A 25,896-nucleotide genomic window follows, 5' to 3' on the forward strand; every position below is an offset into this window, starting at 1 on the left:
TCCTTAACCAAAAGTGCAAGGTCACTCCTTAAGGGAAAACCCGCTGGAATAGCAGTCCATGACGTCACTGTCAGCCGCTCTGTGGGTCAGTTCGAGGGTGTCACTAACGCAGCCTATTCACTGACTTCCTAAATGTATAGATTCATCTACGGCTTTTGAAGGCAAACCAGCGTAAATTTATCCATTTGATTGAAGATTTGATCATTACACACCCCTTATTGTGACGTGACGCTAGGACAGGGAAATGCTGTAAACCAATAACAAGTCCGAAGAAAAACGAAACAGAAGTATTTTAATCTTCGACAAGAAGTATCCGAGTTCTTTCAAGGTGTATTTTAATCACGTGTGAGTATTGAAATTGCGATTAATTTGTTAGGCCCTGGTGTAATGTGACGCACTAACAGTTTGGGAAGTATGATTTCGTTCTCACCTTGTTTTTACCCAAGCTAGCTAAAGAACCTGTCAAATATGGTACATTGTTTTATCGTTGAAGGTAAGGTTAGGTAGAATTTCAAATGAGGAAGTGAAAGGAGTAGGAGAAAAGGGGGCAGCCTTGATAGCTGTCAGTCAACCCATGTTCTGAGTCGGTAGTGTAGCAGTTTTTGATGTGTTACGTTATTTTAGAGTATTTAGGGGTTAGCCCCGACTGGGACTGAACTACCGGTCCAGCGAAAGCCAACACCTTATGACGCGTTCAAACAAACTGGAAAATCTTCCGAGTTAAATGCGTTCATTTACATTTAAGTTATTTAGCAGACGCTCTTATCCAGAGCGACTTACAAATTGGTGCATTCACCTTATATCCAGTGGAACAGCCACTTTACAATAGTGCATCTAAATCATGACAACTGGGAATTCGGAAAAAAAACGAGCTCCGACTTGATAGTGTTTTGAACGGTCATCCAACTCGGAATTCCAAGTTGGGAACTCGGGCCTCTTTCTAGAGCGCCGACTTCCCGAACCTTAAGATCACTGACGTCGTGATTCGACCTCGTTTTTTCCCTAGCTCCCAGTTGTCTTGAAAGCACAATAAACCCAGGGGTGTCAAACTCATTCCATGGAGGGCAGAGTGACTGCTGGTTTTTGGTTCCTCCTTTCAATTTGTGTCCAATTAAGACCAACAACCAAGTGAGGGGAGTTCCTAACTAATCAGTGACCTTAATTTAGCAATCAAGTACAAGGGAGGAGTGAAAACCAGCAGACAATTAGCCCTCCATGGAATGACACATAACCTTTACAGTTTAACCAGTGTTTCCCAAACCCGGTCCTCGCAACCCTAAGGGGTGCACGTTTTGGTTTTTGCCCAAACGTTTGATGATTAGTAGATTATTTGAATCAGTTGTGTAGTGCTGGGGAAGAAATGGAAACGCACACCGAATTTGGGAAACAATGAGTTACAACAAGAGGTCCGTTACACCAAAAGGTCTGAACCCCTTGAGGAGTTCGCTAGGTGTTCCTTTAAGGTCGCTACAATATACACTCAGTCACAGACCTGTGGAGATGTATTAAATGACATGAAAAGTGGCTAGCACACTCAGGCAGGCTGCTGAGCTTCCTACCCCCTGACAGCTGCTGATAAGATTATTCAATAACGGATATTGCCCAGTGTACATGAGTCATTGTGTGCAATAGTATTCCTTCACACCTCTGACAGGGCATGTGCTGTTGTTTTGATGCATGCAGATCTAGGGAATATATAACATTTGATTGTCCTTGCACGGGGCTTCCCTAGAATCAGAATCCCTATTCTCATTCTAGTGTATTCCATAGTCTGAGAATGTATTGTCCATTTGCATGTCTCCACACCTCCTCACCTTGCTGTAGAGTGATGGCGTCCAGCTCCCCCATGGTGAACGGGGACATCTCCCAGGGTCCTAGCTCCCACCCCGGCCACAGCCCCACCACAGGCACCCTGGAGGAAACGCTGCAGCAGATGAACTGCCTCATCCAGGAGAACCGAGACCTGAAGGGTGAGACATGGAGAGGGGATAGGAATGTGGTTCAGCCTTAAAGCTCATTGAGAATCTATTGTATGGGGCGGGGACATTAGGATGTTATGACATATGAGGTTCTGATTGTCTTGCATTGGCTGATTATGTGATTGACTGCTCTGTGTGCGTTCTACAGTAATGTACTCTCTGTGTATCTTCCCCTGTAGAGGCGCTGAAGCAAAGCAACGTGTCGATGAAGGAGCGCTTCGAGGGTCTGTCTGTGTGGAGGGAGAAGCAGAGGGAGGAGAAGGTGTTCCTGGAGGGGAGGCTGGATGAGGCGCGCGGCCGCATGGAGGCCCTCTCCTCACACAACCAGGAGCTCAGCATGAAGGTGGAGGAGCTAGAGGGAGGAGAAGGAGAGGGGAAGGGACAGGTGAGAGAGGGAGAAAGGGAAGGCTAATGTTCACAAGGTTACTCTGGCTAGACCACATATTCACCTTATTAAGTAAGAAATTATTGTATGGAGGATGGATGATTTTCTGTAGATTTAGCTAGATTTTGTATAACAAAATAAGAGGCTTGGAAAAGAAAGATGGTGTGTTTTTTATATATAGTAGAATATGGATAGATAGATATACTGCTGGGCAGACTGTTTTGTCTTATCTGTGCTGTGTCACCTCCAGGCCGAGACAGCCAATCAGAATGCAGAACTGGAGGCGCTGCGTGCCCAACTGGTGCGTCTGCAGGCTGAGAAGAATGACCTGGTGGCCATGAACTCTGAACTCCAGCTCAAGACAGGTCAGGAGTCAGAGGATGACTCCTTCATAGAGATCAGGTTTGCTGTGAGTAACACTCACTCACTCCATCCATTCATATTATAAGGGTGTGTGTCTTGATTTTAGCACGTGTGTGTGTGTGTGTGTGTGTGTGTGCGTGTGCAGAAAGAGGATACTGGAAAGGATCTGTATCATAATGAAAGGGACCCCAGGTATGACATGAGTGTATCCAGGCATGAGTCTGAGGAGCTGACTGTCAGCCAGCTGCTCCAGTCCCTGAGGAAGGAGACCCAGAGGGTGGAGAGGCTACAAATCGAGCTCCAGGCTACCAGATCCAGGTAGGCCGCATTTCTGCCTGGGCTTATGTTTGGGTGGAACCAAAGACTGATGTTCCTATGTCTTTCAGAATCACAGAGCTGGAGGAGAAAGAAACTAACACGGAGAGCTCCACACAGACCTCACTACTGCCAGAGGCGGTTTCCCCTGCACTAGCCACCACAGCATGTGGTACTGAGCCAGAACCAGCGGAGACGCCCCAACATAAGTCTGGGAAGGAGAAGGTAGATACACAGATATGCTGGTTAAGAGCTTGTCTCTCACCCTGTAAGAACAGGGATTGAAATTGAGATTGAAATGTATTCATGTACAGTATGCAATAGGGATTTTCCAGGTGATTTAAAATAAGTTGCAGATAAAGTAAATCAATGTGGTTTAATCCAAGTTGCAACAGGGAGACACCTCCAGCACAGAAGCAGAGAAGCAGGCCCTTATATTCTCGTCTCACAGCACCAATGTTCTGTAAAAAAACAGCTGAGAGGCTTGTAGGAAGTCACAACATCAGCTGCTACAGAATCACACTGTCCCAGAATATAATAAGAATCAGTGTCCTCGGTCCTTGTACCGTCCTTGTACCTCCAGTCTGGCGTCAATCACTCTCAGATATGAACAATCCATAACATTCAGTATCAAGTCTAGTGACCATCAACTAGAACACAAATGAGTGTCCTAAATTAAAAAAAACTGGAAATCATGTGTATTACAGGAAGAGAAAACACAAATGTGCTAAGCGTTGTGTTATTTACTCTTAACTGAATATTAACTTTATTAAATGTCCCCATTACAATGTCCTGACCCTTAGCTTCTCGGTCAGAACTGTCAGTTTGAAGGACTGTTCTCTGTTATGTCAGGCTGTGTCAGAGGTGGAGAATCTGAAGGCTCAGATGATGACCCTGTTTAATGAGCTACAGCAGGCTCAGAGCAAACTGGGCGAGGCAGAGGGCATGAAGAAGAACCTGCAGGACAGGTGAGAGAGACGGAGAGAGGGAGGGCTACATAGACAATGAAAACATGTAAACTATGCTAACCTTGCTCATTCCCTTTCCACCAATACACCCTTTCGCTTTGCTTCTATCCCGCTCTCTGTATTTCTCTCTCTCTGTGTAGATGTAGGGATGTGGAGCAGGAGGTGGTGACTCTGACAGCCCAGCTGGTAGAGAAGCAGGAGGTACAGAGTGAGAATGACAGACTGAAGCTGCAGGTGGACAGCATGAAGGCCCAGAGCCAGCTAGAGCAGAGGAAGGCTGGAGAGGAGAGGTGGGACAACAGTCAAGCATGCACGCACACTCTCACTCAGACATATGCCCACTCCCCCTGACACTGTTGGTCATTGGGCCATTCCCTAGGGTGGGGTCTTGGGACAGAAATTCCCTGCTCCTCTTTTGAACCCCCCCCCCCCCTATCAGTTTCCACTGGTCAATGCCATGAGTTTCTATATCTAAATACTCCTTAGTCATCATGAGTCAGTTGCCCCTCCCCTCCTCAGGACTAACCTGACCCAGCTGAAGGATGCCTACACCAAGCTATTCGAGGACTACAACGAGTTGAAGCAAGAGAGCAAGAACCGAGAGGTGACCACACTACTTAGCCTCTGTTAAACAGATTTTTTTTTAGTTTGGCACTTTGCACTGTTTTGTCCTTTGTCAAAATGGTATGGCATGGTGAAGGTGATGAATCTGAGCGTTGCCCTCTGTGTGGCCTCCAGCCACTGGTCACTAAGGAGGTGGGAGACCTGCAGACCAGACTGGATGCAGCAGAGAAGGCCCTGGCTGCTAAGCAACAGCAGATAGATGTCATGAAGCAGGAGATGTATCAGAAGGAGAAGGAGCTGGAGACGATCTCTGTGTTCCAGGCTCAGGTTGGTTTTCTGTGTGTGTTCTCCATCTAGTTGTGTGTGTTTCTGTGTGTCATGTGAATTATTCTGCGTTGAGCTGGAGGTTTGTGTGGTGTGTGTGTGTGTGTGTTCTCACACTTGGTAAAAGGTTAAACCATTGTTATTTACTTACAGTGAACTCTGTGTGAACATTTGGAGTTGTACAGACTCTCTGAGTGACTGTCAGTGAAGGCAGCTTCTTTGTTAAACCAGTAAATCAATTGAGGCTAAGTACCCTTCCAAAAAAGTTTAACATGTTTATATTTTCATAAGGTGTCTTTCTTAAAAAATATTTTAAAAAGTATACTTCTGACTGGCTTGATTTTTAAATGTGAATATGCATTAATGAATGAAAGAATTCAATGAAACACAAGAAAGAAGGTAGTAGGCAATCTTTACTCATCATTTGGGTCAAGAATGCAATAATCAGCTGTAATATCAGCAGTTTGACTTCCGTGTGCAGTACTGGTATCTCCAACGACGGTCTCTGAAAATACACAATACATTTTGAGGTAAACATTCTTGTTGTTGAAACATCGCTCCCCTGACCTACATCACACACATTGTACTCACTCATAATAATTTGAATGGTAGCTTCCGGCCCCAACTAGGTAGTTCAGGCCTGGGACTTGCCAAGAGATGACCTCATCAAAGTAGTTGACGTAGGAGGTCCACTGACAGTTCTGGTTACAGTAGCTGTTGACTCGACAGCAGTAGAACTTCCACCTGTGACACAGTGATGGAAATCATACATGTATTGTATAACACAGTCAAGATTGTCAAATACTTGTTTTCTTTCAAATACTTCAGTTGCACTTGGTGGAACCAATGGAATAGTCCCAAAAGTGCAAATGCTGCTCATATGGCACTCCAAGCAGGCTTAATCAACCGCTCAAAGTATTTGAAAAAAATGAAATGTACCAATTGAACATAGGATCTGGTAAACATTGAGGTTTACTCACCTTCTGTCCTCATGGTAGTTGGAATGATAGCTGTTCACCCCAGTGAGGACATAGTTATTGGGGCATTTGAAGCTGAACTCTTGATCAAAGTCATTTACATAAGGAGACCAGTGGCACTCAGGCTCTGAGACAAATGTGTCTTTGCACTCAAAGTCCCACACACGGTCTTCATAGTAGTTGACATGCTGACTGAAATTCGATACATGACAATGCACATATTAATAGTTGAAATGATTTGAAAACAAAAAATGCATTGAAGTTTTTTATTTGATATGCCCAATATCAACAGTACAGTGCAGCGCACCTACTGGTCTATGCAGAACAATGAGATCATTTGGTTTATAATTGGTGATGAAAAGTAAAACGGCACTAATGATTAGAGTAGACATTTCATTTTGGGAATCTGTGCCGTCATTTTGGTAGAAGATTGATAGAAAGCAGATAAGAGCCTTTGGACTTTTCTCACCTATTAATGTGGGAGATGGATTTTCTTGAAGGGCAGTTAAAATGTAAGGGCTGGTCATATCGGTTTTCCCATCCGAGTTCTGCAACACACAAGCATGGGAACGATAAACTGATTCCATATACCCAGCATCATTATGTAAATTGAGTGTACAAAGAGTAATTGTATGGTAACAGCCTACAACTTAAAACAACAGCTTACCTCGCCCGTTGACTAAGACTCCAGCAAGAAGCAGAATATAGAAATTGGGTCCGTTCATGGCTTCTCTGAGGAGTGTGATCTAAACAAAACAGCACAAGCGAGGTTAATGCTCCACTTATAGAACTAGACCCAAGCGGTGTACTTGAGTAATGTTTGAGCAGGTGTATTGCTGGCATCAATCCAAATTAGTTTGCAACATCATTTCTCAGAAACATACTTTTTTCATGAACTATCCTTCTTAACTCTGAGTTATGGTTTACGACCCCCCCCCCCCCCCCCCCCAGGGGCTCGTTGGTTGTTAGTCCCACAATTATCCATTATACAACATTTACAAGATCTTTGAATATTACATTTTATTTGGCTGAAATTAAATGTATAACCAATACACTCCATTCTGTACATGGCATTCACATTTATATCTGTACAACAATACAACCACGCCTTTATAATCATTGACACGTATAGACAAGTGTTTTGTCTGTCTGATTTTAAATGCGTGTGCAGATGTGCGTGGGTATCATTTTAATAATATGTGTGTTATCCGTTGTCCAGGCGGAGGTGTACTCGTCTGACTTCTATGCGGAGCGAGCAGCTCGGGAGAAGATTCACGAGGAGAAAGAACGTCTGTCTGCTCAGCTGGAGTTTGTCAAGAAACAGAACACTCAGCTACAGGACGAGATGGACTCACTGGGCAGGTGAGCATCAGATTATATATTGGTCATGTGATCAGACTGGTCATATTAGGTCACGCTCACTGCCATTTTGGATCCACCGCTTGACTACGACTGGTTTCTGTAGGCAATCTCTGAGCGATATGCAGAGAAGACACATGCCACGTGGAGGCAATCCACATGGAGGTGCTGGTCCACACAACATGGAAGGAGCCAGAGGTACAGGACAGTACCTGGCTTTAACAAGGTTCAAGCCAAGGCACATCACATTGTTTTCTGCCAATTAAATGTGATCTCGTATTTATTTTATCAAGAAAACCCTCTGCTCCTCCATCTTACATTATTTACAACGATAAATTATGTAATTATGTGTGTGTATATAAGGGAATACAGTTACCATACCACTGTGTGTCTGATAGGTGGTGATGCCAGGGACTGGCAGCAGCAGGGGAATATACCGGAGCACGTCTGCCCCAAGTGTAACGAGATCCTACCAGACCTGGACAGCCTGCAGATTCACATCATGGACTGCATCATCTGAGCCGTCATCATAGTCATCAGCAACAACAAAGACAACTGCCGCAGATGCACCATAATCTGATTCTTCTTCATCATCATCCGATTTATTGCAGAGTAAAATGTCGCCTTTATGCTCCAAAAAGTGTGTTTATTTTTCAGTTCAGGGCTATGTTGCTCTGGTCTATGTTTTAGAACATATCATATAACATGTGTTCTTACAGTGCACAACTAGACACACTTTTTTTTGTTAGAGGGGTGAAAAAGATCCTGTAAAATGTATCACGTTTATTATGCTGTTAGGTGATACATGGAGAACTGGAATATGTATTTTAAGTTTGGTAACTTTTTTTTCTTATTGACAGCTGTCACTTTGTTTCTTGCTAACGCGTTAGTTTTGAATTGTTTTATTAAATGCTTATTATGGTTTTTCGGGTGGTTCAATTTAATCCGGCTGTAATTCTGTTTCGATGAAGGTAATGACTAGATTACAATTACAGCATAGACATTTTAGTTTTGAATAATTCGAAAATCTATTGCTTCAACGGAGGGAAGGATGCCTAAGACACTTTAATGTTGTTTTTTGTAAATGTATATTGCACATACATTTTATCCATTGTCATGGTTTGTACATTTATAATTAAACCTATTTACAGCTTATGTAGCCTGCAGGAAGTATGACTATGCAAGGGAGTGTGTACTCTATTAGCTAACTACTAACTTCTGTATCCAGATGTATTTACAAATCCTGTGATTCTGTAAAATAATTATGAAAATATGTAATTGTAACGGATGTGAAATGGCTAGCTAGTTAGCGGGTACGCGCTAGTAGCATTTCAATCAGTTACGTCACTTGCTCTGAGACTTAAGTAGTGTTGCCCCTTGCTCTGCAAGAGCCGTGGCCTTTGTGGAGCGATGGGTAACGATGCTTCGTGGGCGACCGTCGTTGATGTGTGCAGAGGGTCCCTGGTTCGCGCCCGTGTCGGGGCGAGGGGACGACGTAAAGTTATACTGTTACATTGATGCTGTTGACCCGGATCACTGGTTGCTGCGGAAAAGGAGGAGGTTGAAAGGGGGGTGAGTGTAACGGATGTGAAATGGCTAGCTAGTTAGCGGGTACACGCTAGTAGCATTTCAATCAGTTACGTCACTTGCTCTGAGACTTAAGTAGTGTTGCCCCTTGCTCTGCAAGAGCCGTGGCCTTTGTGGAGCGATGGGTAACGATGCTTCGTGGGCGACCGTCGTTGATGTGTGCAGAGGGTCCCTGGTTCGCGCCCGTTTCGGGGCGAGGGGACGGTTTAAAGTTATACTGTTACATAATAAAGGTGTTATTGGTACAGTAGGCTGTTTCTGTCTGTCTTTGTTGTTGCGCACACATCTGATGGCACCTGAAAAATGCAACACGAGAGTACCCACCATAGATATAGAATAGAATCCGCTTTATATCTATGGTATAAAGCAGCTCGAGCTGCAACAAACACTCAAACTGATAACAGTTTTATTTCAATCCCTTCATTCAAAGACTCAATCATGGACACTTACTGACAGTCTCTACCTTCTTGCCCTTGCTCGATAATGTTTGTACCATGTGCTGCTGCCATGCTATGTTGTATTCGGTCTCATTATGTAGTGTCGTGTTGTCTCTCTGGTCGTGATGTGTGTTTTGTCCCATCTTTTTATTTTTAATCCCAGCCCCCGTCCCCGCAGTAGGCCTTTTGTCTTTTGGTAAACCGTCATTGTAAATACGATTTTTTTCTTAACGAACTTGCCTAGTTAAATACCTTCATATGTTTGTTCAGTCAGTGCAATCCGGAATCCTTGGGACGCAACATACCCTTACCTTAACCATTGAACTTCAATATGCTGTTGATCCCTGATAGCACATACGATGTTTGTTGACTTTCATAAATTTTGTTTATATATTAGGACAAGGACTGTAGCCTATATTTAAATAAGCCATACCTACTTTAGCGACACCAGTCAATAAAATGAAATTATGTATAATTTCAACAACAAAAAATGTAATTAGTTATACCGTTTTCTATGATTTTATTTGCGATATGTGAGTAATTTGTGAGTGGAAACATCTACCACATACTTTGTGGACAGGCAAAATAGTAGCCACTATTCTATTTGATAGGGGTCCTTCGTTTAGCGCCAGATTTCAGTTCTTTCTCAGTAGTATTTTGAAGAAACGAGGATAGCTAGCTGGAGAAGTCCCTGAAACCATCAAGTAAGGTGAACAATATAATTCTTTGCAAGAAAATGTCTTTTTTTTGGTCACTGCACACAAAGTATACAATCGACAACGTAATTTGACCTGAAGTGACCGTCATTATCTCAAAGTGACACTGTTGCGGGCCGTGTGTCATCGCTTGCTACATTGTTGCTATCGCACTGTCTGGAGTGTAGATCATATTCATAATGTGTTTGCTAGCTTGCTGTACGCGTTGCTGCTAGTATAAGCGTTGTGAAAAATCGGATAACTTATTTCGATGTCAGTAGGAAACAGATAATGGGAGAGAATATACATAATGGAAATTGTGAAGCTTTAGCTAGCCTTGTCCATAAATAACAGTTAATGACATGTCAATAAACACTTGTGTCTTCGGGATATGACTGTTAAAATACCTGTGTATTTTTTTCCCCTAGATCTGCTTTTTAATCGGGAAAGGCTTGATCTTAAAATTCCAGGAAATGGATGGTAAGGGATACAACTCGCGTGTCTGTGTTTGGTTGGGGGCATAATCAATATATGGCTTTGATCAAAACAAAACTCTATAACACTGTGTGTGTGTCAGGTGATGATGACCTGGACCTTCTAACAGAGCTGCTGGCTGAGAACGAGGCTGGAGAGGAGGAGGAGCAGCAGGCTAGCCAGGAAGCGGAGGACAACCTAGATGACCTGTTTGACAACGATGATGATGATGAAGAGTACAGGGAGGGACTGGAGGGGGAGGGTGGGGAGAGGGAGGAAGAGGATGGAGCCGTTGCCCTCTTTGGAGATGTGGATGGCATTGAAGAGGAGGAAGAAGTTGAAACACAGCCGTCTGTAGGGGAGGCTCCGGACAACCTCAATAAATCCCAAGAAGATTTACGAGGTTTGTCCACAAGGAGTTCAGTACCTCAAAAGGATTACGATAGTGCTGTAGCATAGCATTAACGCCTATAGTATGTATAGAGTAAATGTTTCTAAAATGCAGATTCCTACTCTTAAAGTATGTCAGCTTCACACACGGTCTCTTTTGCTTTTTAACTCATGGCAGCTTTCAGGTTCTAATCTTATTCGGGTGTGTTTCTGTGTGTTCTCAGAGGAGCTGAGGTGTATGCAGGAGCAGATGCAGAGGCTGCAGCAGCAGCTAGAGGCCTCCCAGAAGAGCTCTACAGCCACCTCTATCCCAAACAGCATCCAAGGAACAAAGGCACCTTCTAAAGCTAACACTCCCTCACAGGGTCCCCCCAAACAAAGCTCCTCCAAGCCAGTTCGTCCCACACAGAAGACCAAGCCCCAAGCAGGTATTACTTTCATATGTTTTTTTGTGTTTCCATTGTGTTTCAGGATGTATTCTCATCAAAGTCAAGGCTGACCTTACAGGAACACAGTGGCGACTTACCATGTCATGTAAGGAGCATCTGTGTAAAGTGTAATGGGTGACGGTGGTGCCTGTGGATGTGTGTTTTAAAGGAATCTCTTTCTTCTTTTGTTTTTGACAGTAGGAAAGCCCTCGTCTGCCCCAGACCAAGGAGACGGCACCAAGCTACAGGAGTCCTCCGACTTCACCGCTCAGCTCAACAACGCTGACCTGTTCAAACGCAAAGGTCAAAGGACAGCTCACCAGGTCCAGCCCAGCGCTACAGCAGCCGCTACAGACACCAGAGGTCCACTGGTGGAGATTAAGACTCACAGCTCCTTCCAGCCAATAGCAAGCAGTAGTAGGACCAACAGTACTCTACGTTCATCGCTACCTTCCCAGTCCAATGCTGCTGCGGCCCTGTCCGCCGTACGACAGGCCAACCCCCTTCCATCTCTCCCTAAAGACGTCGCCATCGAGAAGTACTCTGGACTGCGGCTGAGGTCAGAGCACACACACACTCATCTACCTGTAACACACACACATCAACTACCTGTAACACACACACACACACACACACACACACACACACACACACACACACACACACACACACACACTCATCTATCTACCTGTAACACACACACACACTCATCTACCTGTAACACACACTCATCTATCATCTACACAATCTCATCTACCTGTAACACACACAATCTCATCTACCTGTAACACACACAATCTCATCTACCTGTAACACACACAAACTCATCTACCTGTAACACACACATAAACACTCCAAGGTTTCTTGTCAGAAGCTCAGATCTGGATTCTGATTGGTTTGTTGGTTTCAGGCGACCACGCGTGTCCTCCACGGAGATGGACCGTAAGATGGCCGACCGCAAGCTGATCCGGCTCTCCCAGTTGCCTGAGCGCCTGGCCCGGGAGAAGCTGGAGGAGTGCGACTGGGTCACCTTCGCTGTGCTGGTCAACAAAGCCACACCACAGAGCAACAGCAGTGTAAGACCAGAATTGTTCAACTTTTATTTAACTAGGCAAGTCAGTTAAGAACAAATTCTTATTTACCATGACAACCCACTGTTCCCCGGTAGGCCAACTGCCTTGTTCAGGGGCAGAGCGACAGATTTTTACCTTGTAGACTCTGGGATTCGATCCAGCAACCGTTCGGTTACAGACCCAACGCTCTAACCACTAGGCTACCTGCCGCCCCAAATTACCCCATCGATACCACAGGAAGTTGGTGGCACCTTAATTGGGGAGGATGGGCTTGTGGTAATGGCTGGAGTGGAATAGGTGGAATGATATCAAATACATCACACACATGGTTTCCATGTGTTTGATACCATTCAATTTGCGCCATTCTGGCCATTATTATGAGCCGTCCTCCCCTCAGCAGCCTCCACTGCTCCATACTGTATACCATCATACAACTTGACAGTAGGTCAATGATCATGTGGTTTTATTGACATGGACACTCAGGACTCCAGAAGTAGGTAAGGTTGACCAATGTTCATTAAAACAAGGCATTGACTTGACAAGAAGTGGGCCTGCCTGTATTCATTTCAGATGGGTCAGAGATGGCAGCGCTAAGACTTGCCTCCCTCCCTCCTTCCCTCCCTCCGCTCACAGGGTAAGACGTTCAGCATCTGGAAGCTGTCTGACCTCCATGACCTGGAAGTGTACGTGTCTCTCTTCCTGTTTGGGGAGGTGCATAAGGAGCACTGGAAGACTGAGCCAGGCACCGTCATGGGCATCCTCAACCCCAACCCCATGAAGGCCAAAGACGGATATGACGGGGTGAGTGTGTGTGTCTGTGTTTACTTTCTCTGTAGTGTGTGTGTGTGTATGTGTGTGTGTTCTCACCATCACTCTATCTTCTCCCACCCCTTCTCTCTCTCTCCCCTCCAGGTGTCTCTGTCGGTGGACCACCATCAGAAGGTGTTGTTGATGGGGGAGGCTCAGGACTATGGCACCTGTAAGGCAGCCAAGAAGAACGGAGACCCCTGCTCTCAGATTGTCAACCTGGTGGGTTTGCCTCTGCATCCAGAAACACACGCAACCTGAACCGCTCAACAGCTCTTCCATCCACTCTCTGACCCACACTGACCCTCAGAACCGACCTAAAGGCTGATCGGTGTCATTCATATTTCCTGTGTCAGTCATATACCACCGCCAAATAGAGAGAGGGACATTTAAGAAGTTGTGAAGTGACATAGTTTCTAGCGTTTTCTCTGCAGTATGAGGGTGTAGGACTGTTGTCATGTGCTATCTCTCTCTGCAGTATGAGGGTGTAGGACTGTTGTCATGTGCTATCTCTCTCTCTGCAGTAGGAGGGTGTAGGACTGTTGTCATGTGCTATCTCTCTCTGCAGTAGGCGGGTGTAGGACTGTTGTCATGTGCTATCTCTCTCTCTGCAGTAGGAGGGTGTAGGACTGTTGTCATGTGCTATCTCTCTCTCTGCAGTAGGAGGGTGTAGACCTGTTATGTGCTATCTCTCTCTGCGGTAGGAGGGTGTAGGACTGTTGTCATGTGCTATCTCTCTCTGCAGTAGGCAGGTGTAGGACTGTTGTCATGTGCTATCTCTCTTTCTGCAGTAGGCGGGTGTAGGACTGTTGTCATGTGCTATCTCTCTCTGTGCAGTAGGAGGGTGTAGGACTGTTGTCATGTGCTGTCTGTCTCTGCAGTATGAGGGTGTAGGACTGTTATGTGCTATCTCTCTCTCTCTGCAGTAGGAGGGTGTAGGACTGTTGTCATGTGCTATCTGTCTCTGCAGTAGGCGGGTGTAGGACTGTTGTCATGTGCTATCTCTCTCTCCGCAGTAGGAGGGTGTAGGACTGTTGTCATGTGCTATCTCTCTCTCTGCAGTAGGAGGTTGTAGGACTGTTGTCATGTGCTATCTCTCTCTCTGCAGTATGAGTGCCAGTACTGCCAGTACCACGTCAAGGCCCAGTATAAGAAGATGAGTGCCCAGCGGGCCGAGCTGCAGTCGTCTTTCTCGGGGAAGGCCATGGGGAAGGTCAAGGGGAAGGGCAACAGCCTGAAGGAACGACTGTGTCAGACCGGCTTCCACTACGGAGGCTTGTCCTCACCAGCCTGCGCTGCCGCACTGTGAGTGTGTGTGTGTCACAGTGAATATTGTGGGCATGTGTGTGTTGGTTGGTCAGTGTGTGTATCTATGTAAACGTCCGTCGTCTCTAAGCAGTGTTTTCCATTAGCGCCGGTAATCAGCCGGTTACAGACTCATTTTAAATCGGCTACTTTTCATTTAAACGTTTCAAGTCGCTAGTCCACCGAGTCCTCTCCCGCTAGAATGAACGGTCTGCATCTTCTCGCGCTCTATTGATAGGATAGGCGCCTGTCAGTCACAAAGCGAGCAATGACAGAGAAACGCAGTCTGCTGTCTGTCCCGCCTCCCGGTACAATTAGTGCGCGCTGTGTTTGGTTGCAGTCAGATTTCTTTACACGGAGGAGGGCGAGAGCGTGATGGCTGTGAATTTGCACGTCCCCGTGTCATGTAAGTGGTAACCGTGGGCCAAATTCAGGTTTTCTGCCCCATTCATTTCTTTTCTTTTGCGTGTTTCACATAGCCAGCCACGCGGAGGTATGACCCAAAGGCTATTTACTGTGCTTTGATTGACAACTAAACAGCAAGTGTTGACTGGTTTTTAAAAGGTGTCGAACTGACTTGAATTAAGTCTCCTACATCCCTTTGCCATTCATAAATCCTGCAGCGTGGTTCTATGTCCGTGGTGTCGCATCAGACAAGTAAAGCGAAGGATTTCCTAGGTTTCCTTTGCCAGGATGTCGGGTTTTGCTCCACGGCGACTCTAACGTGAGTGGCTCTCGTCTCGTCAGTCGGTGTAGCCTACCCAATGGCATCGTTGAGAGGCTCTGTCATTTGGCGCCCTTATTTGCATAGGCTACTGGTAGGCCGAGGCTTTTTGGCAAATATCTGCAGGTAAATTGTGAAAACATTTGATGAAGAGGGTGAACCATCACTGCAGGGACGTTAGGTGGTGGAGAGCATTCTGGTCCAAATATGATAATTAGGGCCCTCACGGAATCCAGGTATTAAAACAGAATTAAACAACTTTCAAACATTTATTGACCTTTAGTAGGGAACCAACTAAATGTATTGAACATTTATTAATTTGCCCAAGTTTATCATAATGCATGAACAGAATGCAATACCACAACACATTTTTCTAATCTGGGAGATTAACTCGATAATGTATTCAATCATTTTGCTGTGTATTTCAGGTGGAATCAGGGTATTACACTGTACCAGAGGCCATCAAAATAGAGCTCCTGGCTGGCTACTCTTTCTGTTTGGCTGGCTGGCTACTCTTTCTATTTTTGGCTGGCTACTCTTTCTGTTTGGCTGGCTACTCTTTCTGTTTTTGGCTGGCTACTCTTTCTATTTTTAGCTGGCTACTCTTTCTGTTTGGCTGGCTACTCTTTCTGTTTGGCTGGCTACTCTTTCTGTTTGGCTGGCTACTCTTTCTGTTTGGCTGGCTACTCTTTCTGTTTGGCTGGCTGGCTACTCTTTCTGTTTGGCTGGCTGGCTACTCTTTCTGTTTGGCTGGCTGGCTACTCTTTCTGTTTGGCTGGCTGGCTACTCTTTCTGTTTGACTGGCTGGCTACTCTTTCTGTTATTGGCTGGCTACTCTTTCTGTTTGGCTGGCTACTCTTTCTGTTTGGCTGGCTACTCTTTCTGTTTGGCTGGCTACTCTTTCTGTTTGGCTGGCTGGCTACTCTTTCTGTTTGGCTGGCTGGCTACTCTTTCTGTTTGGCTGGCCGGCTACTCTTTCTGTTATTGGCTGGCTACTCTTTCTCTTTGGCTGGCTGGCTACTCTTTCTGTTATTGGCTGGCTACTCTTTCTGTTATTGGCTGGCTACTCTTTCTGTTTGGCTGGCTGGCTACTCTTTCTGTTATTGGCTGGCTACTCTTTCTGTTTGGCTGGCTGGCTACTCTTGCTGTTATTGGCTGGCTACTCTTTCTGTTTGGCTGGCTGGCTACTCTTGCTGTTATTGGCTGGCTACTCTTTCTGTTTGGCTGGCTGGCTACTCTTTCTGTTTGACTGGCTGGCTACTCTTTCTGTTATTGGCTGGCTACTCTTTCTGTTTGGCTGGCTACTCTTTCTGTTTGGCTGGCTGGCTACTCTTTCTGTTTGGCTGGCTGGCTACTCTTTCTGTTATTGGCTGGCTACTCTTTCTCTTTGGCTGGCTGGCTACTCTTTCTGTTATTGGCTGGCTACTCTTTCTGTTATTGGCTGGCTACTCTTTCTGTTATTGGCTGGCTACTCTTTCTGTTTGGCTGGCTGGCTACTATTGCTGTTATTGGCTGGCTACTCTTTCTGTTTGGCTGGCTGGCTACTCTTTCTGTTTGGCTGGCTGGCTACTCTGTCTGTTATTGGCTGGCTACTCTTTCTGTTTGGCTGGCTGGCTACTCTTTCTGTTTGGCTGGCTGGCTACTCTTTCTGTTTGGCTGGCTGGCTACTCTTTCTGTTTGGCTGGCTGGCTACTCTTTCTGTTATTGGCTGGCTACTCTTTCTGTTATTGGCTGGCTACTCTTTCTGTTATTGGCTGGCTACTCTTTCTGTTATTGGCTGGCTACTCTTTCTGTTATTGGCTGGCTGGCTACTCTTTCTGTTATTGGCTGGCTACTCTTTCTGTTTGGCTGGCTGGCTACTCTTTCTGTTATTGGCTGGCTACTCTTTCTGTTATTGGCTGGCTACTCTTTCTGTTTGGCTGGCTGGCTACTCTTGCTGTTATTGGCTGGCTACTTTTTCTGTTTGGCTGGCTGGCTACTCTTGCTGTTATTGGCTGGCTACTCTTTCTGTTTGGCTGGCTGGCTACTCTTGCTGTTATTGGCTGGCTACTCTTTCTGTTTGGCTGGCTGGCTACTCTTGCTGTTATTGGCTGGCTACTCTTTCTGTTTGGCTGGCTGGCTACTCTTGCTGTTATTGGCTGGCTACTCTTTCTGTTTGGCTGGCTACTCGATGTAGTTGTGGAAAACACTGCTCTATGTGTTTGTCTGCGCTGTGAGTCAGTATGTGTGTGTTTGTATTGTGTTCACTTATGTGCACCTTCGTTCCTGTCTAGGTCTGCGTCTGGCCCTAAGCAGCCCACCCAGACCACGCTAGGAAACCTGTTTGTGAAGGGATCAGACCAGCTGGCCAGCCAGGCCAAGAGACTGGGTAAGACTGGGGGAGGTGGAGGGAGTGAGAGGGGGCCAAGAGACTGGGTAAGACTGGGGGAGGTGGAGGGAGTGAGAGGGGGGGAGATGGAGGGAGTGAGTGGGGGGCGAGAGAGGTTTAAGACTGGGGAAGATGTGGGGGGTGAGTGGGGGGTGAGAGGGGTTTAAGACTGGGGGAGATGTGGGGGGTGAGAGAGGTTTAAGACTGGTGCTCTTTCTTCATGTGTTTGATTGTTTTTCAGCCATGAAGTCTAACGAGGTGTCTGGCTGCTCAGACGACTTCAAGGACCTGTTATCCATGCCTACCCCGGGAGCCCTCCAACTGAAGAGACACCTCACCAAACCCCCAGGTAACTGGCTCAATCAAGCAGACCAGACCAAACGCATGAACACATCAGATGGGCTATCTGGAGACTAGAGAAAGACAGGAGGGCTTTAGAAGGAAACACATTCTTTAATATTGTTGTTTACCTTGGTGTGTATTCTCCCTGCTTGTCAATGCATTAGAATTACTGTACATCATCTTTATCTCTCTTCATCCCCCCTTTCTCTCTTCTTCCACCTCTCTCACTCCCCCAGGTTCCAAGAGCTCAGCTGGTGCAGGGGTCCAGTCCATCTCTGCCTCTGACCTCCTGAAGCAGCAGAAACAGCAGCAGAAGCAGCTCTTAGAGAACCGCAGACGCCGGGCAGAGGAGATCCAGCAGACGGTCCTCCAGAACTCAGGCAGGGCGGGGGTCCCCGGGGCCTCTCCCCCATCTAGAGGGACCCTCCTGTCCCCTAAGTCTGCCTCAGAGGTCCCCAAAGCCACCCAGAGCCCCACCGCCCCCCACACCCCAACACTGGGCAGGGGGTTTAACGAGGGAGATGATATCTTGTTTTTTGATCACACCCCTCCTCCGCCCCCGACGCCACACAGCCTATCAGCAGCCAAGGTAGGTGGTACTCATCCTACCACATGCTTTCATGCTTAGCGTACACTGTTGCACTGTTGATTTGACTTTGAATGTGATGTCATAGAGAGGCTAGAGTTCAAAGGTCACAGAGGTTGGAGGTTAAAGGTGAAGCTGCCCCTCTCCTCTCTAGTTGGCTGCTCTGAAGAAGCTGAGAGTGAAGGGGGCTGGGCTGGCCAAAGAAGACCCCAACGCTGTGAAGAGGAAGAGGAGCAGCAGCACTGACATCACCACCAGGGTGCAGAAGAACCTGTCCTCGCCCGATGGTACACACCTGAGAACACACACACACACGCACACACACAGAGAGTCCCTTTTCTTACCCATCCTCTGGGATCTGCCTCTGTACAGGTGAACAGCCTGGGGCCAAGGAGGAGGAGCCAGCCCAGAAGAAGAGGCGGGAAAAAATGGACTACGTCCAATCAGAGGAGTTCAAGAAGATTCTCAACGCCAAGTCCCGGCACGGGGCCGAGCTACAGGCGGTGAGTCAGCAATTACGTAAACATAGCAGCCTAGTGCAACTGCTCCCTTCTCTGTGTAACAGTGTAATGATTCCCCCTTCCCCTAGTCCAGGGTTAACAGTTCCTCTCTCTCTCTTTAGGCAGAGTACCAGCAGCAGGAGAGTTACTTTGACCCCCTGGTGAAGAAGGAGGCGATGGAGGACAAGATGAGGAGCATCAGAGAGCAGAAGTGTCGAGCCGTCAGCTGTAAAAAGGTCTGTGTCCAATCACAGGTCTTATTCTCTAGTGTCATCAGCTGTCCTGCCGTTTAAATCACCAGTTAACCACCAAACCAAACCAACGGTTTTATTCTGTTGAGTCAAAATCTACTTCTGGGATTTGAACCATCAGCTTTCCTTGACGTCAGTCAGATGAAAGCCCCATCTCCGAGCACCTCAGAATATTCCCCATGAGCCAACTAGCAATTTAGACCTGTACGATTACAGCGGTCCTAGCAGGATAGCAGATCGGCCAGACTGCTCAGAATTCTAATTCACCTACGAGCAACATGATTTAACCGTCCTGTCAGACCAATATAACTTTACGGCTTAGTACAGATCCGTATTTATCTGTGTTTATCTGTGTCTTGTCTCCAGTGTAAGTACACATACTTCAAGCCTGCTGATCGCTGTGTGGAGGAGAAGCATGAGCTGCAGTGGCACGACGCCACCAAACGCTTCTTCAAGTGCCCCTGTGGGCAGAGAGCCATCGCACTGGACCGCCTGCCACACAAACACTGCAGGTGAGACACGTACACACACACACGCACGACAGTTTTTTATCACGGCCGGTTGTGCTACAGCTTGGATTCGAACCAGGGAGTGACGCTTGAGATGCAGTGCCTTAGACCGCTGCGCCACTCAGGAGCCCAGTTGAAAGGCACACTCTCAAACACAATGCAGGTCACGTGCTACTGCGTTCATCAGATATGATAATGCTGCGTTCTCTTATTGCAGTAACTGTGGCCTGTTCAAATGGGAAAGAGACGGCATGTTGAAGGTAAGTGTGGCGTTTCAGTAGGTTAGGAGTTAGGATCCTTCTCCCGTCCGATCGGTCCTTGCTTTGACGACTACTTCGTGTTCCCTAACTGTTTCCTGTTCCCGTCCACAGGAGAAGTCGGGGCCTAAGATCGCTGGGGAGCTGCTGCAGCCTCGAGGTGACGAGCAGCCCAAGTTCCTCAACAGCATGCAGTAGCCCTGGGTCACTGACCATCACCTTCGTCATTGTCTTCATCATATGAAGCGACTGCTGCTGGTGCTGTGGGAGTTTCTCGTGTTATATTTATCTGCACTTCGCTTTTTAAATTGTCCTTTTAATGTTTTTTTTTAATGTCGATGTCATTTTAAGTTGATTAATGGATTTTAAATGGCTGTGTTTTGAATGGATTCAATTGAATTTCCGGATGAGTTGTTTGTTGATCCCTCCTGCTGGGTTTGATGTGAATGTGCTGATTAAATCGTGCTGAGTGATTTACCAACAATCTCCTCCTTTCTCTGTCTTGGGCTCGCTGGAAGAAATGGTCTCCGGGGCTAGATTGCGTCCTTACAGTCTGAATAGTAACGGGCTGGGTGAGGAGAGGATAGGGTACGTCTGAACCAGGGAGTCCGCTCACTGTTTTGCGTCTCCCAAATGTGGTGATTTTTAATAAAGCTTGAAGTGATAGTCTTCCTCATCAAAATGATTACCAGTCGGTTGTATTGATCTAAGCAGGTTGTGTAGAACACAATCTATCAACCACACCATGTGACCAGGTTATGGCTCATATAAGGAACAAACGGGCACTAGTTAAACTCCTGAGGTAGAGACCTCACTGTCACTGTCTTTTTAGTTAGATTTCTTTCCTCCAGTTTTCTCTTCCCTCTCTGTCCTCTGCTCTCTGCCCAGTGCTGTCTATAGTTGCAGCTGTGGAACGTTGGTAGTCTCGCATGGAATGCCGACGTTAATCTCAGTCTGATGACTTCCCCAGGACTCACTGGTGCGCACTCATTTTTATCATCCCTTCTTTCTCCAGCTTCCCCTCTCTCTTCACTCTCGCTCTTTCTCCACCCTCCTCCAACTCTCTCTCTTTCTCTCACACACACATTTGATTCAGATTCTGAATCTAGGCTCTTAAGAATTCACCCCCTGATTTATCAACACTTACTGTAACGGTAAGAGACGCTAAATATATGCCCAAAAAAAGTATATTTTCTTCACAGCAGTACATTTTAGTATTATCTTTATTGGTGTCTGTGGTTCTGAATTACAGTTACAGGTTTCATATTTGTGATTACAGTTACAATACAGAAAACAGTTTGATACACAGACAGATGTGAAAGATACACAGACCACACCAAACAGTACACCACACAGATACATGCACAAAGATAGAGATTGAAATAAGCATGCATAGAAACACACAACCAATCACGACAGCCTCCTTTTTCGAACTTGACCTGCCACACCCAAAGTCTTTAAACGTTACAAAATATTACATAATATTACCATTTTAAAATTGAGTTTAATCATTTTGTACTTAAATCTCTTTACTCCTAGATGAGTGATGGTTTGGCCACCGCCCATGCTCTTGTTATGTCTGTCTGATAGTCTAGGTGTCTTAATTGACACAGGGTCCTGCCAATCACAGGCTGGTGCACTATGTTCTGATCTCCTTGGCCTATGGAGCATGCTCACCAACCGCGGGGATAGCGGGGGTAGAGTCCATCATAGTGGAACTCACGCCACTGCTCTGTCTTCTCCCGTGTCCTCTCATCCTGCTCTGTGGATGGAGAGAGGAGGAGAAGGGAAAGGAAAGAGGGTTGAGGATTTTTTGTTTGTGGCAACCTGCAGTGTAGAACGCGGAGGACTAAGAAAGTGTATTTCTGTCCTTCGTGTGAAACACTTCGGTTGATTTACGTGGGAGAAAACCATTTCCAGAAACACAATAGGCACGAGAACTACCACAAGCCCAACACAGACGTGTGGTCAAAGTGTTCAGGGCAGCACACTGTGTGATTACTTTGATTAGACTGCAGATAAATCAAGCTGTGGCGTCTACCACTAAGCGATATAAGGGTCTGAGTTTAACCAAATGGGCACTTATGGTTTTAAACCTCGTCTTTAGAACAGAGTTAGTCGGTCTTACCATCGCGCTCCTCTTCCACATAGTTCTCAAACTCGTTCCTCTGTTCGTCATAGTACTCCCTCCTCCTCTCATCAGCTGACAGCCTTACCCTCTGCTCAGCTACGGAGGGAGGGAGGGAGGAGGGGGAAAAGAGAGGGAAACAAGGAGAGATGGAAGAAGGTGTTATGGTTAGTGAGGTAGAGTGAGATGTGTTGTCTTAGTTACATCATGAATCTCGAAGACGTTTGGCGCCAAACTTCCAACCTGTCCTCACCTCACACTTTCCTTATGTCACACACTGCAGGCAGTCGAACTCTATCTTTATATACGCACGGCACGCACGCACGCACACACACACACACAGAGAGAGGCCGGTGCTGCATACATTGGACACTAGCCCTCATTGGGGTACTCATAGAAGTTTTAAGGTAACATCACAACATTTTGAGTACACACAACAAGAACACACATACACTGAATAGTAGATTGTTTTCTTACAAAACGGTTCGGTGGAATGAGGCTTTGCGGAAAGGAAACTTTCTCAGGTACTAGACTTACTGGTTGGGTTTGCTATCTCTCTCTCTCTGTCTGTCTGATTCAATTAAATTCAAAGGGATTTATTGACATGGTAAACATATGATTACATTGCCAAAGAAAGTTTTAAAAAACAATAAAAAATGAACACTAAACATTACATTCACAATTTTCAAAGGTATAGACACATTTCAAATGTCAAATTATGGCTATGTACAGTGTTATAATGATGTGAAAATAGGGAACATAAATAAACATTAATATGGGTTGTATTTACAATGGTGTTTATTCTTCACTCGTTGCCCTTTTCTTGTGGCAAACAGGTCACAAATCTCTCGTTTTCTCCCTCTCTCTGTCTCTCTGTCGTCGTGGCTGCAGACCTGCTCACGTGTCTTACTGTAACCCAATGACCAAGTTAACAGACCGTTCCATTATCCTCCTCAGGTTTCTTCTCTTTCTTTTCTCTCTCTCAGTTCCTCCTGTTGTCTCTCTCACTCTGCACTATAATGGTTAATTGGTCCACACATTCCTGTCTCAGCTCCTGCAGTGCCTTCCCTGCTACCTGCGCATCACTCCCCTAACACGGTCACGACAAAGTCGTATACACACATACACACACATTCATGCATGCACACACACACACTTCTCCCCCTTCTCTCTCGTGCACACCCAGCGCCTCAGTGACTGGCTGGCAGGCGAAATAAACAGTATTTTGTAACTAAAACTTTCCAGGAATGTGGGCTTTTCTCTGACCGGTGGCCCAGAGAGATGCACTGACAGGGAGCTGGAGCAGACGACAGCCTATCTGTCTCTGGGACTGGCTGAGAGGGACAGAGAGGGAGAGAGGCTGCTCCATACTACCCTGTGACTCCTTTTGCTGTGTGTGTGTGTGTGTGTGTGTGTGTGTGTGTGTGTGTGTGTGTGTGTGTGTGTGTGTGTGTGTGTGTGTGTGTGTGTGTGTGCGTGTGCGTGTGCGTGTGTGTGTGAGAAACAGATGGCTTCAAATGCTTTTAAGCTTTTGGAGCAGCTGCTAGCGATTCACCTGTGGGAGATTTGGAGTCTTTAGTCTGCCCTCAGAGTTCACAGCCATGACCTCAAACCACACCACCCAACATTTTAATCCACAGACAAAATTAATAGACTTTGAGTACACACACACACACACCCACACACACACACCACCAGCCTCTACAGAGTTCTGCAAACCTCCCAAAACAAACTGTCCATAACGGCACCAGCAACTTCAACCACATGCAAACACTCCCATCATCAGCCCGCATGCCCCCTGTCCTGCCCCTGCCCTGGCTCCATGGTAACGCCCCATAGTGACGGTAAACAGCCTCACCGAGGACCTCCGCCTCATGTTTGGCCGAGCGCCGACTACGCTTTTTGAAGAAGTTTGCTGCATCCGCCTCGGGCATGAAGACTCGCCGCGCTGACCCTGGGGGCAGAGGGTAGCAGGTAAGGGTCAAATAGGGCCATTGGGGTTACTCAGGTTGGGGAGGGGGAATGGAACATATGACACTCACCTTTGGGCTCTGCAGCTTTTCCCTCTCTTCCATCTGTCACCGATGCACTCCGCACCCCGGTGGAGACTGGTAAAGACAGAGAGAGTTTTTTGTCAATTTTACACTTGAGCTAGGCCTCTTTCTAGAAATTCTGCACATGCACCTTTCAGAAAAGGTCTGAAAACATCAAACCTTCGCCATCATTTTTTTTTTCAAGTCACCCTCCACCTCCTCTACCACACCCTTCCTTGACCCCCCCCACCCCCACCCCCACCCCCCAGCATGTCAACCCCCTATCGTGGTACTTACGTGTGAGGATGAGGAGGGTGGCGAGCAGAGAAAGAAAGACCAGATGAGTCCAGGACATGATGAAGAATACAGTGAAGCAGCGCTGCGAACAGTCAAGTTATGAACTGAGAGAGAGGGGGAGAGGTGAGGGAGGTAGAGGGGAGGGAGGGAGAGAGTGGGTGTGAATGGAAAGAGAGGGAGTTTTGGGGGAGGGGGACAGCTGGAATTTCATTCGCCCAGAGGAGGGGGGCATGAAACATAACCTGAGGCAGAATCTGTGTTGTCGTTACTGAGAGACACTTAAGAACACACAAGAAAAATCTGCCGAGTGCAATGAGTTCGAGGCACTCTAAGGATCATTTGAACTTCCAAACAAAATGTTTCACGCAGAAGAGAGGGATGAAGGAGAGATAGGAGAGGAGGATGAGAGAGTGGGAAGTATAGGAGAAGGAGAGAGCGAGTGAGAAGGAGCAGAGGCAGAGATTGATGTTCATTACACCTCACAAATCATAAGGGTGTCACTGATCTAAGTTACGGTATAAGAGCCACACACAGCGCAGGGAGTTGAGGAGGATAGTGTGTGTGTGTGGTCTGCTCCGGGTTACTGATCTGAGGTCAGTTCAGGCCAATGAGGACACATCTTTCATCACTGTCCAATCAGTGACTAGGGTCTCGCTGGAGATGTCAAAGCTGCTTTTGTATCCGTCAGTTTGTACGTGTGAAGATGTAGTGTGTGTTTTGTGTTTTCAACTCTGATGTTTTCGCTGCTTGGAAGACTTGTAGACCAGGAGACTCTTAATGAGGAGATGCAGATGGGGATTAAAATGTGTTTGCCTGTGTGTTAACTTACTGTGTGTGTCCATCTGTTGTATTGTGTGCGTAGATGCATATGTTTTTCCCCTGAGGAGAAGCAGGTGTGTGTGTTTCGTGTTGATGCATGCCAGCCTTGCCAGGCCTGGGCATATGCAAAGCAGCAGAGCCCATTCGCCACTCTGGTATGGATGATCTCAGTACTCTGCATTGCCCCGATGGGCACAGCTCTCATAAGTCACAAACAATGTGCTATACCCTCCACAGGAGGTTGGTGGCACCTTAAATGGGGAGGACGGGCACGTAGAAATGGCTGGAGCAGAATATGTGGAATGGTATTGAATACATCGAGCACATGGTTTCTATATGTTTGATGACATTCCATATGCTCCGTTCCAGACATCATTATGAGCCGTCCTCCCCTTAGCAGCCTCCACTGACATTACCCTCATATGAACTCCCACAACTTATTCACACACAAATGGTAAGTCTGAAAAATTATCACTGTAATTCCACCATCAGTTATTGCTGTTCCTTCCCTGTCAACTTGTTTATGGTCTACTTTCCTTTCCTTTTCATACCTGGTTTATGACCTTTCACCCCAGGTGTGTAATGGTGTGTGACCCTTGCAGTGAGTGTGTTGCATAGGAGAAGGTGAGTGTTTTTGTTGTACCTCTCTCAC

General features: G+C 46.4%; 4 protein-coding genes across 10 annotated transcripts; 2 read left to right on the plus strand and 2 right to left on the minus strand.

Annotated features, from left to right (window-relative positions):
* The first annotated feature begins 58 nt into the window (after window positions 1-58).
* Window positions 59-8,389, plus strand: LOC129865205 (optineurin-like). 3 transcript variants are annotated; one of them, XM_055937779.1, is made up of 13 exons: window positions 61-345; window positions 1,825-1,970; window positions 2,159-2,364; window positions 2,615-2,773; window positions 2,873-3,045; window positions 3,114-3,267; window positions 3,895-4,010; window positions 4,151-4,300; window positions 4,530-4,614; window positions 4,749-4,901; window positions 7,095-7,237; window positions 7,341-7,432; window positions 7,633-8,389. In XM_055937779.1, the coding sequence occupies exons 2-13, from the start codon at window positions 1,829-1,831 to the stop codon at window positions 7,752-7,754; spliced, it is 1,695 nt and encodes a 564-aa protein (XP_055793754.1). In that variant the 5' UTR covers window positions 61-345; window positions 1,825-1,828; the 3' UTR covers window positions 7,755-8,389. The 3 variants fall into 3 exon arrangements, with proteins under 3 accessions (XP_055793755.1, XP_055793754.1, XP_055793753.1); XM_055937780.1 differs by lacking the exon at window positions 7,341-7,432 and having other exon boundaries at window positions 59-345; window positions 7,633-7,726; XM_055937778.1 differs by lacking the exon at window positions 61-345 and having other exon boundaries at window positions 1,763-1,970.
* On the minus strand, window positions 5,294-9,709 carry LOC129865206 (hemagglutinin/amebocyte aggregation factor-like). 4 transcript variants are annotated; one of them, XM_055937783.1, is made up of 6 exons: window positions 9,511-9,709; window positions 6,543-6,621; window positions 6,345-6,423; window positions 5,879-6,067; window positions 5,490-5,642; window positions 5,294-5,403 (listed from the first exon to the last, which is right to left on the minus strand). In XM_055937783.1, exons 1-6 carry the CDS (start codon window positions 9,514-9,516, stop codon window positions 5,355-5,357), a joined length of 555 nt encoding a protein of 184 aa, XP_055793758.1. In that variant the 5' UTR covers window positions 9,517-9,709; the 3' UTR covers window positions 5,294-5,354. The 4 variants fall into 4 exon arrangements, with proteins under 4 accessions (XP_055793758.1, XP_055793757.1, XP_055793759.1 ...); XM_055937782.1 differs by having other exon boundaries at window positions 9,570-9,699; XM_055937784.1 differs by lacking the exon at window positions 9,511-9,709 and adding an exon at window positions 9,272-9,501.
* A 146-nt stretch (window positions 9,710-9,855) lies between these two features.
* Window positions 9,856-20,451, plus strand: mcm10 (minichromosome maintenance 10 replication initiation factor). 2 transcript variants are annotated; one of them, XM_055937777.1, is made up of 18 exons: window positions 9,856-9,962; window positions 10,382-10,433; window positions 10,531-10,830; window positions 11,042-11,245; window positions 11,444-11,804; window positions 12,156-12,321; window positions 12,952-13,119; window positions 13,231-13,347; window positions 14,234-14,430; window positions 17,428-17,522; window positions 17,764-17,871; window positions 18,101-18,453; window positions 18,605-18,737; window positions 18,823-18,953; window positions 19,073-19,186; window positions 19,568-19,713; window positions 19,928-19,970; window positions 20,082-20,451. In XM_055937777.1, the coding sequence occupies exons 2-18, from the start codon at window positions 10,427-10,429 to the stop codon at window positions 20,163-20,165; spliced, it is 2,727 nt and encodes a 908-aa protein (XP_055793752.1). In that variant the 5' UTR covers window positions 9,856-9,962; window positions 10,382-10,426; the 3' UTR covers window positions 20,166-20,451. The 2 variants fall into 2 exon arrangements, with proteins under 2 accessions (XP_055793752.1, XP_055793751.1); XM_055937776.1 differs by having other exon boundaries at window positions 9,865-9,967.
* A 733-nt stretch (window positions 20,452-21,184) lies between these two features.
* On the minus strand, window positions 21,185-24,699 carry LOC129864801 (unique cartilage matrix-associated protein-like). The gene is made up of 5 exons (XM_055937089.1): window positions 24,426-24,699; window positions 24,138-24,203; window positions 23,954-24,049; window positions 22,096-22,194; window positions 21,185-21,729 (listed from the first exon to the last, which is right to left on the minus strand). Exons 1-5 carry the CDS (start codon window positions 24,481-24,483, stop codon window positions 21,641-21,643), a joined length of 408 nt encoding a protein of 135 aa, XP_055793064.1. The 5' UTR covers window positions 24,484-24,699; the 3' UTR covers window positions 21,185-21,640.
* Between the last annotated feature and the right edge of the window lie 1,197 nt (window positions 24,700-25,896).

The sequence above is a fragment of the Salvelinus fontinalis genome, chromosome 11, assembly GCF_029448725.1.
Source record: "Salvelinus fontinalis isolate EN_2023a chromosome 11, ASM2944872v1, whole genome shotgun sequence".
NCBI lineage: Eukaryota > Metazoa > Chordata > Actinopteri > Salmoniformes > Salmonidae > Salvelinus > Salvelinus fontinalis.

Coding starts and splice junctions, on each gene's coding strand:
- mcm10 (XM_055937777.1), top strand. Junction 12,322..12,951: donor CACCACAGAGCAACAGCAGT/GTAAGACCAGAA, acceptor CTCCGCTCACAG/GGTAAGACGTTCAGCATCTG. Junction 18,738..18,822: donor GAACCTGTCCTCGCCCGATG/GTACACACCTGA, acceptor GCCTCTGTACAG/GTGAACAGCCTGGGGCCAAG.
- LOC129864801 (XM_055937089.1), bottom strand. CDS start 24,483: ATGTCCTGGACTCATCTGGTCTTTCTTTCTCTGCTCGCCACCCTCCTC. Junction 24,204..24,425: donor CACCCTCCTCATCCTCACAC/GTAAGTACCACG, acceptor TGTCTTTACCAG/TCTCCACCGGGGTGCGGAGT. Junction 24,050..24,137: donor AAAAGCTGCAGAGCCCAAAG/GTGAGTGTCATA, acceptor CTCTGCCCCCAG/GGTCAGCGCGGCGAGTCTTC.
- LOC129865205 (XM_055937778.1), top strand. CDS start 1,778: ATGTATTGTCCATTTGCATGTCTCCACACCTCCTCACCTTGCTGTAGA. Junction 1,971..2,158: donor GGAGAACCGAGACCTGAAGG/GTGAGACATGGA, acceptor CTTCCCCTGTAG/AGGCGCTGAAGCAAAGCAAC. Junction 3,268..3,894: donor ATAAGTCTGGGAAGGAGAAG/GTAGATACACAG, acceptor CTGTTATGTCAG/GCTGTGTCAGAGGTGGAGAA.
- LOC129865206 (XM_055937782.1), bottom strand. Junction 6,424..6,542: donor AGTCTTAGTCAACGGGCGAG/GTAAGCTGTTGT, acceptor TGTGTGTTGCAG/AACTCGGATGGGAAAACCGA. Junction 5,404..5,489: donor TACCATTCAAATTATTATGA/GTGAGTACAATG, acceptor GTGTATTTTCAG/AGACCGTCGTTGGAGATACC.